The 13,113-nt window shown below is 34.8% G+C and overlaps 1 protein-coding gene across 2 annotated transcripts in view; it reads right to left on the bottom strand.

Annotated features, from left to right (window-relative positions):
- Nucleotides 1-8,219: 8,219 nt before the first annotated feature.
- MTMR9 (myotubularin related protein 9) overlaps nt 8,220-13,113 on the bottom strand; it is a 53,533-nt gene continuing 48,639 nt past the window's right edge. For both annotated transcript variants that reach the window (XM_038573658.1, XM_038573659.1), the window contains one exon: nt 8,220-13,098. In XM_038573658.1, the coding sequence (XP_038429586.1) occupies nt 12,935-13,098 (164 nt within the window). In that variant the 3' untranslated portion in view covers nt 8,220-12,934. The remainder of the gene's footprint in view (nt 13,099-13,113) is intronic.

Consider the following 13,113-nt stretch of genomic DNA (forward strand, 5'->3'; position numbering starts at 1 on the left):
GACACAGGCAGAGAGAGAAGCAGGCTCCCTGCGGGGAGCCCGACTTGATCCCAGGTCTCCAGGATCACACCCCGGGCTGAAGGTGGCGCTCAACCGCTGAGCCACTCAGGCGTCCCCAGGTTGTTCATTTTCTTATTTTTGAGTTTTAAAAGTTTTTAAAAGTACTTTATGAATAACAGTTCATTATCAGATATTGTCTTTTGCAAATAATCCCTCCCTCTCTATGGTTTGTCTTCTCTTGAATGAGAATCCAATACATTCTATTCTTTTGCAGAATAGAAATTTTTGTTTTAACGAAGTCCAGTTTACTGATTTGTTTCTTTCATGGATCATGTGTTTGGTATTGTAACTAAAAAGTAATCACCATATTTAGGGTCATCTAGGTTTTCTCCTATATTATATTCTAGGATTTTTATCATTTTGCAGCTTACATTTAGGTCTATAAATCGTTTTCAGTTAATTTTTATGAAAGGTGTATGTGTGTGTATATATGTTTATTATATAAATATAAATATCCAGTTGTTTCAGCACTATTTATTGGAAAGACTCTTTATTGTGTTGCCTTTGTTCCTTTATCGAAGATCAGTTGCCTATATTTGCATAAGTCTATTTCTGGAGTCTCTATTCTGTTCCACTGACTTGTCTAGTTTTTCACCAGTTCTATACTGTCTTGATTACTATAGCTTTATAGTAAGTCTTGAAGTTGGGTACATCAGCCTTCTGATTTGGGTGTTCTCCTTCAATACTATGTTGGCTATTCTGCTTCTTTGGCCTCTCCATATAAGCTTTAGAATCATTTTGTCGATAACCACAAAATAACTTGATGGGATTTTCCTTGGGATTACATTGAATCTATAGATCATTTGGGGAAGAACTGATATCCTGACAATATTAATCTTTTTATCATTAACATGGGATCAAGCTAGTTCTTTGATTTTTTGAAAAAGATTTTATTTACTTGTTCATGAGAGACAGAGAGAGAGAGAGAGAGAGAGAGAGAGAGGCTGAAAGACAGGTTCTGCAGAAAGAACTCGATCCCAGGTTCCCAGGATTACACCCTGGGCCAAAGGCAGCGCTAAACCGCTGAGCCACCCAGGCTGCCCAGTTCTTTGATTTCTTTAGTCAGATCTTATAGTTTTTCTCATAGAGATTTTGTACATATTTTGTTAGATTTCTACTATTTTGTTTTTGGAAGTGCTAATGTAAATGGTATTATATTTTACATTTCATATTCCAAGGACACCTGGGTGGCTCAGTGGTTGAGCGTCTGCCTTTGGCTCAGGTCGTGATCCCAGAGTTCTGGGATTAAGCCCCATATCGGACTTCCTGCATGGAGCCTGCTTTTCCCTCTGCCTGTGTCTCTGCCTGTCTCTCTGTGTCTCTCATGAATAAATAAATAAAATCTTTAAAAAAATAAATTTCAGAAAAATAAAAATAAAAAATAAATTTCATATTCTACTTGTTCATTGCTGGTATATAGGAAAATGATTGACTTTTTTTTTTTTAAGATTTTTATTTATTCATGAGAGACACACAGAGAGAGGCAGAGACATAGGCAGAGGGAGAAGCAGGCTCCCTATAGAGAGGCTGATGCAGGACTCAATCCTGGGACTGCAAGATCACACCCCGAGCCAAAGGCAGATGCTCAACTACTGAGCCACCCAGGTGTCCTGATTTTTATATATTAACCTTGTATCCTGCAACCTGGCTATAATCACTTGTAGGTCCACCCCCCCCTTTTTTTTTTTGGTTAAGTCTTCCTGATTTTCTAATAGATTATTATTATCTCAGCTGCAAAGATAGTTTTATTTTTTTATTTTTTTTAAAGATTTTATTTATTTATTCATGAGAGACATAGAGAGAAAGAGGGAAGCAGAGACATAGGTAGAGGGAGAAGCAGGCTCCATGCAGGGAGCCTGATATGGGACTCGATCCCGGGACTCCAGGATCACACCCCAGGCTAAAAGCAGATGCTTAACCACTGAGCCACACAGGTGTCCCTGCAAAGATAGTTTTATATCTTCCTTTTCAATATGTATATCTTTAATTTCATTTTCTGTCTTATTGCATCAGGTAGGATTTCCAGGTAAATGTTGAAAAGTAGTGATAAGGGGATATTCATGTTTGTTCCTGATCTTAGTGGGGAAAGTTTCCAGTTTTTTGTTTTGTTTTGTTTTTACCAATAAGCATGATATTAACTATAGGCTTTTTGTAGATGTTCTTTATTTAGTAAATGAAATTCTCTATTCTTAGTTTGCTTTGAGTTTTTATAATGAATTGGAGTTACTTTTGGTCAAGTGCTTTTTCTAAATCCATTAGTAGAATCACGTGATTTTTGTTTTTCCCTGTGATGTGATGGGTTCCATCAATTAATTTTAATTTTATTATTATTTTTAAGATTTTATTTATTTATTCATGAGACACACACACACACACCCACACACACACACACACAGAAGCAGAGACACAGGCAGAGGGAGAAGCAGGCTCCATGCAGGGAGCCTGATGTGGGACTCGATCCCTAGACACCAGGCTCACTCCCTGGGCTGAAGGCAGGACTAAACTGCTGAGCCACCAAGGGATCTCCCCATCAATTAATTTTTAAATGTTGAACCTATCTTGCACAGCCAGGAGATCATGGTGTTTTTCAGATTTATTCTTCCCTTTACTTTTATTGTAATTTGTAATTTATTTACATTTAAAATAATTACTGATAAGGAATAATTTACTTCTACCATTTTGCTATTTCTTTTCTGTATGTCTTACATTTTTTTTTTGTCCCTTATTTCCTCCATTACTGTTATCTTTTGTGTTGTTTTATTTGTAGTGGCTTTAGATCTCCTTCTCATTTTCTCCAAAAGATATTATTTTTATGGTAACTATAAGCATCATATATAGCAACCTAAACAATCTAACAAATAACAATCTAATTTGAATTGATATCAACTTAACTTTATTTTTTTAAAGGGAGAGAAGCCTTTTAATTTAATTTTTTTTTTAAAGAGAGAGAGTGCCTGAGTGGGGCCAAGGGGTGGAAGGGGGTAGGAGAGACTCTTAAGCAGACTCCATGCTCAGCATAGAGCCTGATGCAGGGCTCAATCTCATGACCCTGAGATCATGACCTGAGCTGAAATCAAGAGTAGGATGCTTAACCATCTGAACCACCCAGGTGCCCCTATCAACTTAACTACACAAATCTGCTCTTATATAACTCTGTCTCCCACTCTGCTATTGATATCACAAATTACATCATTATTCATTGTGTGCCAAACAGCATAGATTTATAATTATTTTTTATGTCTTTGTTTTTTAAATCCTGTAGAAAATTAAAGTGGAGATACAAACCAAAATGCAATAATATTGGTTTTTATATTTGTCCATATTTTACACTTGCTGGAGATATTTATTTCTTTATATGGGTTTCTGTTATCGACTGGGGTTCTTTCATTTCACCTTGACTGACTTCTGTTAGTAGTTCTCGTAGACCGAGTCTAGTGGTAACAAGCTCCCTGAACTTTTGTTAATCTGGAAATATCTTAATTTCTCCATTATTTTTGGAGGACATTTTTCTGGATATAGCATTTTCACCTGAGATTTTTTTTCTTTTAATATTTTAAATGTATCATCTTTCTCCTGGCCTCCATGGATTCTGATGAAAGATCAACTGATAGTATTATTGAAGATCCCTTATATGTTTTGATTCTTTCACTGCTTTCAAGATTTCCTCTGTTACTTAGTCTGATTATGTTTCACTGTAGGTCTCTTTGAATTTACACTACTTGGAAGTCATTGAGTTTCTTGGATTTGTAAATTCAGGTCTTTTTTCAAATTTGAATATTTTCATCTCCTAATTCTTCAAATAAGCCTTCTGCTCTTGTATCTCTCTTCTCTTTCTCTGACTCCCATATGTTGCTCCACTTGATGGTGTCCCATTGGTCTCTTAGGCTATCCCAGGTCTTCATCCTGTTTCTTCCTATTCCTCAGTCTTGATCATTTCAATTTACTGATCTTCAAGGTTGCTGATTCTTTCTTCTGCCTGATTAAATAATTCACTGAACACTTCTAGTGAATTTTTCATTTTACTTATACTTTTCAGCTCAATAATTTGGTTCCTTTTAACAATTTCTGTCTTTTCATTGATATTTGTATTATGTTTGTATATTTTCCCAATTTCCTTTAGTTCTTTGTCCATGCTTTCCTTTAGCTTTTTCAGACTACTTAAGGCAGTTACTTTAAAGTCTTTTTCTAGTTACTCCAATGTCTAGAATTTCTCAGGGAGACTTTCTATTTATTTTGTTAAATGTTGTAAAATTTGTTATTTTGAATAGGTCATACTTTCCTGGTTTTGGGGGTTTTGTTTTTGTTTTGCATGCTTGTGATTTTTTTCTGTTGTTGAAAATTAGATATTTGAATATTATGTGTTAACACTGGAAATTAGATTCTTACCCTTCTCCAGGGTTTGCTGGGGACTCTTTGTTCTATTTGTTTTTTAAAGATTTTATTTATTTATTCATGAGAGATACATAGAGAGAGGCAGAGACACAGGCAGAGAGAAGCAGACTCCCTGTGGAGCCCAATGCAGGACTTGATCCCAGGACCCCGGGATCACGACCTGAGCCGAAGGCAGACGCTCAACCACTGAGCCACCCAGGTGCCCCTCTTTGTTCTATTTTAAGGTTGAAATAGTCTATTTGTTTAGTTACTTTTTCAAACTTGTTTTGCAAAGACTATTCCTTGTCATGTGTAGCCACTGAGATCTCGTTCTTTATCTCCTATTAACTTAATGTTTTGGCAGAGATTTCTTGGAATGCCAGGAGCTTAGAAAAAATAACTGAAAAGGAGGCACCTGGTGGCTCAGTCGGTTAAGCATCTGCCTTTGGCTCAGGTCATGATCCTAGGGTCCTGGGATGGAGTCCTGCATCAGGCTCCCTGCTCAGCAGGGAGTTTGCTTCTCCCTCTCCCTCTGCTGCTCCCCCTGCTTGCACCTTCTCTCTCTCTCAAATAAATAAATAAAATCTTAAAAAAATAAACCTGAAACAAGCAAGCAAAAAATACCTCTTCCCATCTTTGCAGATCAGTTCTGTGTTGTGGCCATTCTTCAACACTAGTCTTGCACTGAGCCTAGGGGTCACTTGTGAGTGAAAACTTAGGGTCTTCTTAACACTTTTCTGAACACGTGTCTTATTTCAGGCATGTATGTGGGCTTCTGATTGCCCCATACATATGAGTTCCTTTGAATGTCTTGATTTCCCAAAGAATCTTCCCAAGCTTTTCCTCCCAGGCCTTAAATGTCTTGACTGTGATACATCTTGACTATATTTTGCCCCAGGTGTTTGCAGGTTATTAGTTCTTCTTACAGTATTTTGAGTCAAAGCCCCACTGCCCTCGAGTCTGAGTTCTGAGTTAGGTCAACGAGAGATGAACACGTCCTGTGAGTCATTGAGGTATCCTCTAGACAGGTTACAACAGATGTAAGCAATATATTTGACCAAAGTCTGCTCTGTTCTCTTCAGAACGAGACACCAGAGGCCCACAGTGGTAACACAGGCTGGCATCGTTTCAAGACTGCCTCTGTGCTGGAGAGGGATGGGACAATGGCAGATTAAAAAAAAAAAAAAAATTCTGTGAATTTTTCCTACAGTTTTCAAGTCACCTTTTAATTCATTCAGCATTTGCTTTGTTACTGCAAACCTTTGATTCTTCTCCAGAGTTCTGACAAACTTGGATCTGAAATTTGTTTTTCGACATTTCTGTGTCAAGGTTCGATGTGCCTACTCCATTAATTTCTTAATATCACTGAAGATGCATTTTAAAGGTCTTATGTTATTCTGAACATTGCACTAGTAAAAAAATATTTGTGAATTGTAAAGTAGGTATATTAAGCCCACATTATTTCATTATGAATTTTAAAAATACTGATAAAAAATGTAATGTAGTCCCATTTGTCTATTTCTGCTTTTGTTGCCTGTGCTTTTGGTGTCATATCCAAGAAATCATTGCCAAATGCAATGTCACGACGGTTTTCCTCTGTTTTCTTCTAAAGTATTATGTTTACATCTTTAATACATGGAGTTAATTTTTGTATATGGTATAAAGTAAAAAAAAATATTTTGCACATGGTTCTTTTCCTGGCAACATTTTTTGAAGAGACTGTCCTTTCCCTATCATGTAGGCTTGGCACCCTCTTGAAGATCACCTGACTACATACATGAGGGTTTATACTCTCCATTCTGTTCCATCGATCTTTATGTCTGTGTTTATGCTAGTACAATGCTGTTTTGATTATTGTAGCTCTGTAATATATTGTCATGACTAGTACACAATTTTTAAAACCTTTTTGAGTTACTTCAATTCTGTTATATACAGCAGAGTTGTATTTTACTTTATAAGCCAATTTGGAGATATTTTCTTTAAAGATGAACCACATTCTTTGGTCAAGTCTGATGTTTGGTTCCAGTTTTCATTTCTTATATTTACTGTGTATTTCATATGTTTACTGTATTTCTTTGTTGTTCCGTTGTAGTTTTTATTTCCTTGGATATATTTTTTTAAGGATTTTATTTATTTATTTATTCATGAGGGACACAGAGAGAGAAAGAGTGGCAGAGACACAGGCAGAGGGAGAAGCAGGCTCCATGCAGGGAGCCTGATGTTGGACTTGATCGCAGGACTCTGTAATCACATCCTGAGCCGAAGGCAGACACTCAACTGCTGAGCCACCCAGATGTCCCTGGAATTATTAGTTTAAATATGAGTTCTGTTCCATGTTCCATTATTTTTTTTTTTTCTTCAGGGACTCCCAATTATTCATACACTGGCTCTTCTTTGCATGGCCCCTATGTTGAACTCTTTCTCTGTGACTTTTGCTTATTTTAACGATTTTTACTCTGGCCTTTTATATTTTCTTTCATGCACTTTCAGTTGAACCTATTCCTTCTGAAGGACCTTGTAATCTCCAAGATGACCTTGTCTTTATTCCTCAGATTCTTTCCTGAGTTCATTCAACTCTTATTTTTTCCCTTCTTGCTTTGATTTTTGGTCTATTTCTGTTCTGAGTTTTTAAATTTCTCACTTGAGGTGTTTTCTCATATCTATAAGTTTTCCTTAAAGGTATTCATTCCTTTTGGAATGTGTGTCAGTTTTCTTCTGTCCAATGTTTCATCTTGGGGGGTAATTTTCATCAACTGAAATATTTTCTCATTTTAATTTTACGGTTTTATATGAATGTTAACTGCTGCCTTTTGTTCATTTTGAGCTCCTAAAATTTTTAAATATGTTCAAACTTACAAAAAGCTATCTTTAATTTTCTTCTATAAACTTCATACAGACCAGTTATGTTGTAGAATGTCTGTCAATTTAAGTTGGCCTGATGCTTCCCTATAAATAGATCCAGGTTGTTTTTGTTTTTACAAAAATTCCACAAAACGGGTAGCTTATCTCTCTTCTCCTGTCCCCCCGCCTGGTTGCTCGTGTGCTCTAATAAATAAATAACATCTTTAGAAAAACAAAATCCAAAAATGCCACAAAAATGATGCATTGCTCTTAATACTTATGATCCATGATGTTGGTATGCCCTATTACTAGTAATGTTAATCATGCGAGGATAAGGTGATATCTCCTTGGTTCCTTCATTGTCAAGTTACTATCCTCCCCTTTACTAACTAGTATTTTATGGAAAGATACTTTGGGACTATATATTTTCTCTTATAGACTCATTTGCCAGTTTTAGCATCCACAGATGATGACTGCCTAGATCAATTATGACTGCGGTGACTGCCAAATAGTGACTTTCTAATTTTGTCATTCTTCCTATGTTTCATAGTTGGCTATCTATTCTAACAGAGAGCTTTTTCCCTTTTCCCTCATTGATTTACTCATATCAATACAAATTAGTAAACAGAATGTATAATACATACTCCTAAATCTTGAGAGATACCTCTGAAATATTTATGTAGAAAGATCATGGTATCTGTGGCTTACCCTCAAATGTTTCAGCAAAATACTAGCAATAATACACATACACAATCAGGAGTGTCAAGTCAAATGTAACATATGTTAATTATTCAATCTAGGTGAACAGTATATGGGAGGTCATTGTACTGTTTTGCAACTTTTTGGTGGATCTGAATTTTTTCAAAATATAAGGCCTGTATATAGCAGTTTTGAGATAAACTGCCAAAACCATCACAGATATTTAAAAAAAAATTAAAGTCAGCCTATAAATTTATCAGCATTTGAATATATTCAAATTTTATTACCATTGTCTATACACATTTAGCACTAGCATTTGTGCAACAGTCCTCTGAGGCAGAGAGCACACCACACAAATCTTACATACTAACTGTACCATGTTCGACAAGACTGTTTCATGATTAAGTAAACCAAGCCTGAGAAAGCAGCCAACTCACAATGAATGACTCCAGTTTTAGGACAAAAGTGAACTTATCACATAGGGAACATTACAAATAATATTAAAATGTTACAGAGACTTTAAAAAGTTTAGAATTTTTCCCTAAGACTATATATAGACAAGTTCACATAATAGAAACCTGTCCATTACAGCACTCTGAGGTTTTAGCAAAGCATACTTTATAGACATATTTGCCATACAGTGCAATTTTATTGTGTAAGACATGAATAATAGTGCACTTGAATTCAAGAGTCACATTCAAACATATCAAGAATACAATCCAAATACCTGGCTATTGAAGAAATACATACTCTTTTTTTATATATATATATAACTAAATTGTGCAAGTACATTTTTAGTGTAGATGGTAATAGATCTATAAGGATTCTAGGCAACAGAACTCGGTGTATTTGTGTAGAGTAATCCATGTCTCCAAAGATATGTGCACTTTAAAAGTAAAGCAAATGAAAAATGTCTTGGGCAGAAAGAGGCAGTGTTGTACAACTTGTTTTTATTACAAATTACCAATACATTTAATGTGTACACTCACAGATGGTTAAACAGAATGGTTCTAAAAGTCAGTAAGCTCTCATCAGGAATTATTTTTCAGGACAATGTAGTGTCTACAGTGAGCCCCACTATCTTTCGCTAAATTAAGTACAAACTACAGTCCCACAATGGAGTTCAAAAACAGGACTTTCTTATGGAGAATTTAGATAAGAAGTTCAAACTTTCTAAAACCTCATCCTACAGTTTCACAAGGTCTTGTCTGAGCTCTTGGTTAAAAGGAAGAAGATGAAAAAAAATAAAAAAATAAAGGAAGAAGATGCTGTAAACATGAGATTATAAAGACTGAGTGATGGTAGAAATAGTTTACTCCAGAAAAAAAAAAAAAATCAGAAAACTGACACTGTAAGAAAATTAGCATTTCATATCATCTGAGAATAAATATTAATAGAGGAATCAGTCTTTAAATATTTTTTGTTAAGATGGTGAATTACATAAAAATACTATTTGGTAATAAACTTAGGGTATCAGCTCTAGAGGGAGAAAAGATCTAACATTAAGGAGTAATAAATAACAAATCTATGTTGTCTTGAGGTATAATAAACCTGAATCAAATGTACTGAATGACTTCATTCTCTGGTAAATTTCAAAGCTGCCAGAACAGGGGATCAACTATTCTAAAATTTGCCCTTTTTTTTTGGTTCAGGAAATAACTTTCTAATAAAGAGTGCTCATGATACCCTCTTGTAGTTTTTACTCATTAAATCTGAATATGGGTGAATACCCAAAATTTTGCCTCAGGTTGGGGTCTAATAAAAAGTGAACCCGATGACCTGGTTAAGACTGATAATTAAAACAGCTAATACTGAAACCAGATTAACTATAGGAGTTACATCTCTGAGCAGACCTTTTTTTTTTTTTTTTGTAAATACAGTAAAATGTTTCTTCTATTTTTCACTTCAAGAAACAAAGTACTGGTCAGATATTTTTTTAAATTTAATATAAGTACTGAGTGAATCAAAGACTAAAATATCACTAAATTTCATCCTTTAAAATGAAAAGCAATGACATATCAGCTCTGTAAATCAGGCCTTGGAGTTCAAAGAAATCTTTTAAATTACTCCTACAGGGTTTGAAATGACTGTTGTCTTCCAAAGTTTTCCCAAAAATCACTTTAAAATCTTGCTTCAAAGGCCTGTTTTTTCTTAGAAATAAGTTTTCTTCCCTTTTAGTAAAACCAGAATGAAAAATTCTGACCAAACAATTAATTACTGAAAAGTCTTACCACCCAAAGTTTCAAAATCTTAATATAATCAACCAACTATGTTCTTGTGGTTTCTAAAAAAAAAACCTGTTAATTTAAAATCTAAGGATCCTCGTATTGACGACAGAGGACTGTAGCAATCTTTTGTATTTTTAAAATATTCTTTGTGGGACCTACTTTTGCATTCCCAAAATGTAAACAGCCTTCACTATAAATGAATTCATAAGATGCTTAAAATATATAAATGTGATTATATCTCACTTGAGTATTATTGACTCCTATGGGGCAATTTGGTCACTAATTCTGCTGCCACTCTCTTCGTCAAAGCTTTTAAAGCCACATTTATCAAAGATAATTCCCCAAACTTAATGTTTAACAAGGGTCTTCTCACGAGTATATCCATTGTATGCAGTTTTCTCATCTAAGTGACAGGTAACTTCATATTATTACTAAAATCCCTCTTTAAATTATATTGATACTGTTGACACAGTTCTTGAGTTTGGGAAAACACTAATATTTGCATTATTAGATGTCCCCTTTGAAGATGCACTGATACCAAAGTTTGTTTTTATGACCTATAAACAAAACTGAGGTTTGCACAATCCCTAATTATAAATTAGTACTAAAATACAAACTTGTCCAAATAGCTTAAGATTGCTGTCTCAAAGAAAAAAAAAGAAACACTATGCTATTATTGGAGTCTGGCTCATACATAAAACGTTCATCAGGAAGACATGTATAAATTGATGGCATACAATTTCTCCATGACTGAGCCTAATAAAAACTCCCACCTACAAAAGCCCTATAGCCAATCAATGTCATGAGTAGGAGTCACTTCTAAAGAATCACTAAAAACAACAAAACAAAACTCTAAGTGGTTTTCCTTATGGGCCCGCTGAGAAGAAAAGGGCTCCTTCATATCTACTCTGGAGACAAAAATGGGAGCAAACAAAAAGATCAGCTGCATGAACAAATGCAGCAAGCAATTTTGAGAGGTGATAAAAAAAAAGCTATGGTATTTCATCTTTTAAAATATTAATATAAACATTTCACACAACACAGAGGTACTGAAAGCCAAGATCTCCTTTGCTTTTCTGTAGCCTTTTTTTGAGGGTAGCCTTTTTTTGAGGGCTTTAATGCCTAGAGATGCATAACTATTGCTAGGAAAATAAGTTGAGAATAAATCTGAGCTCAGAGAAGGCAGGCAAATACACCAAAGCAGAGTTCTGATATGCGTCGTTGTCCAAGCCTTTTGCTACCAGTCAGAGAAAATAGAAAAAAGATGAACCTTGGGCAACTAGACATAGAAAGTATTTGTATTTTCCAAGGCATCTGAATGTGGCCATAGATTATGCTAGACTAGATTTTTTTAAATTATATTTTTAGCTCAATACATATCTCTAAAGTAGGGTTCAGTTTTGGTGTGTTTTACACTGAAATGGTTATATACAGATGGGAGTGGATATGGTATTAGATGTTTACTCTTCAATTATCCTTTTAATGGAAAACTAGAATTGGTAGTATTTATTAAAATGAACAGTGCCACAAAACAGAAATGTATATAGAAAGCACTGAACCACAAACTTTAAGAGTAGCAGGCATAAACTAGCATAGCATAAATACAGTCTTAATATTGAAACATTTCAATCTGTTTCTGCAGTTTAAAACATAGCTGTGTCATTTCATAAACTTTCACCTCCACTTCAAAAAGATTTGTGTAACATATAATGAACAAATCAGCAGAGTCAAGATAAATTTTCAAAAGGCTCAAGCCAACATGAAAGGTTTAAGCTTAGTTATTATTATTAGCAAACTCTTAGAATACTTAAAACACAATAAAACAACACATGTACATACATAAAACAGTGCAGTAAGAACTTAAGACAAGGGCAGTGCATTTCTGGTTTAAGGAAACCGTATTTGTAGCTTAATTGTAACAAATAAACATCTATCCTAAATGATGGTTTAATGGGATATCCAGCATTTGATACACATTTAATATGTACAGTCACAAACCTGAAAAACTAATGCAACAGTAACGATATATCAGTAACAAATTCCTACTTTATTTCTATATTGCACATACTTTTACTGTCTACTGCTAAAATTTACTTTTTAATGCAAATATCAGAGGATTATACCTATAACCCTTGTAAAAATATTTACCTTGAATAAATATTCAGATTTTCCTTTCTTGACAACCAAAATGAGAATGAATTCAGCTTTGTTAATCTAAAGCTATTTTAAAGAGAAGGGCAAAAGTTTTGGAAATGGCATGTTAATCACAAAATTCTTGATTTATCAACCATTTTGGTTTTGAAAAATATTTCTATATTTGGAGTGTTTAAAAGTCTAATCTTTTTTAAAACTAACAAATATTCCCTAACGAGATTAATCATATCCTTGACTGGTCTGGAGCACTGTTTGGAAAGTAGACACAAAAAAATTTTATGATTAAATGGCATATAACACAAATGGCATTAAATAGGTCACCTGTTTCACATAAAATAAAATGACTAGCACCTCCTTTCTGCTCCCAAGGTAAAGAGGCCTAACAGGCCACATGAAACACGAGTAATTACAGTAAGTTTCATTCATAAAGTATTGAGAAATCCACTACATTAGAGGGTTCTCACATCTAAAAGCCTTAGGTTCAAGGCTACTGTGTAAAAGTGAACTGAAGGGCCAAAGGAGAGAGAGGTGGGATTCAGGTCCAGGAAGGTCCTTATTTATACAGATTGTGGGAAGATCTTTCAGGGACTCTCCTGCATCCCATCCTCAGTTTCCAGTTCTGCCAACTGCCTCCTAAGTACATTTACTTTTGCTTGCAATTCCTTGTTATACTCAATGATGTTAACCATTTCTTCATATGCTTCATCCAAATACTTGGAGGATCTATTCCAACGTAGGAAAATACCTATTGAATCCGGGA

This window comes from Canis lupus, chromosome 25, assembly GCF_011100685.1.
Source record: "Canis lupus familiaris isolate Mischka breed German Shepherd chromosome 25, alternate assembly UU_Cfam_GSD_1.0, whole genome shotgun sequence".
Classification (NCBI taxonomy): Eukaryota; Metazoa; Chordata; class Mammalia; order Carnivora; family Canidae; genus Canis; species Canis lupus.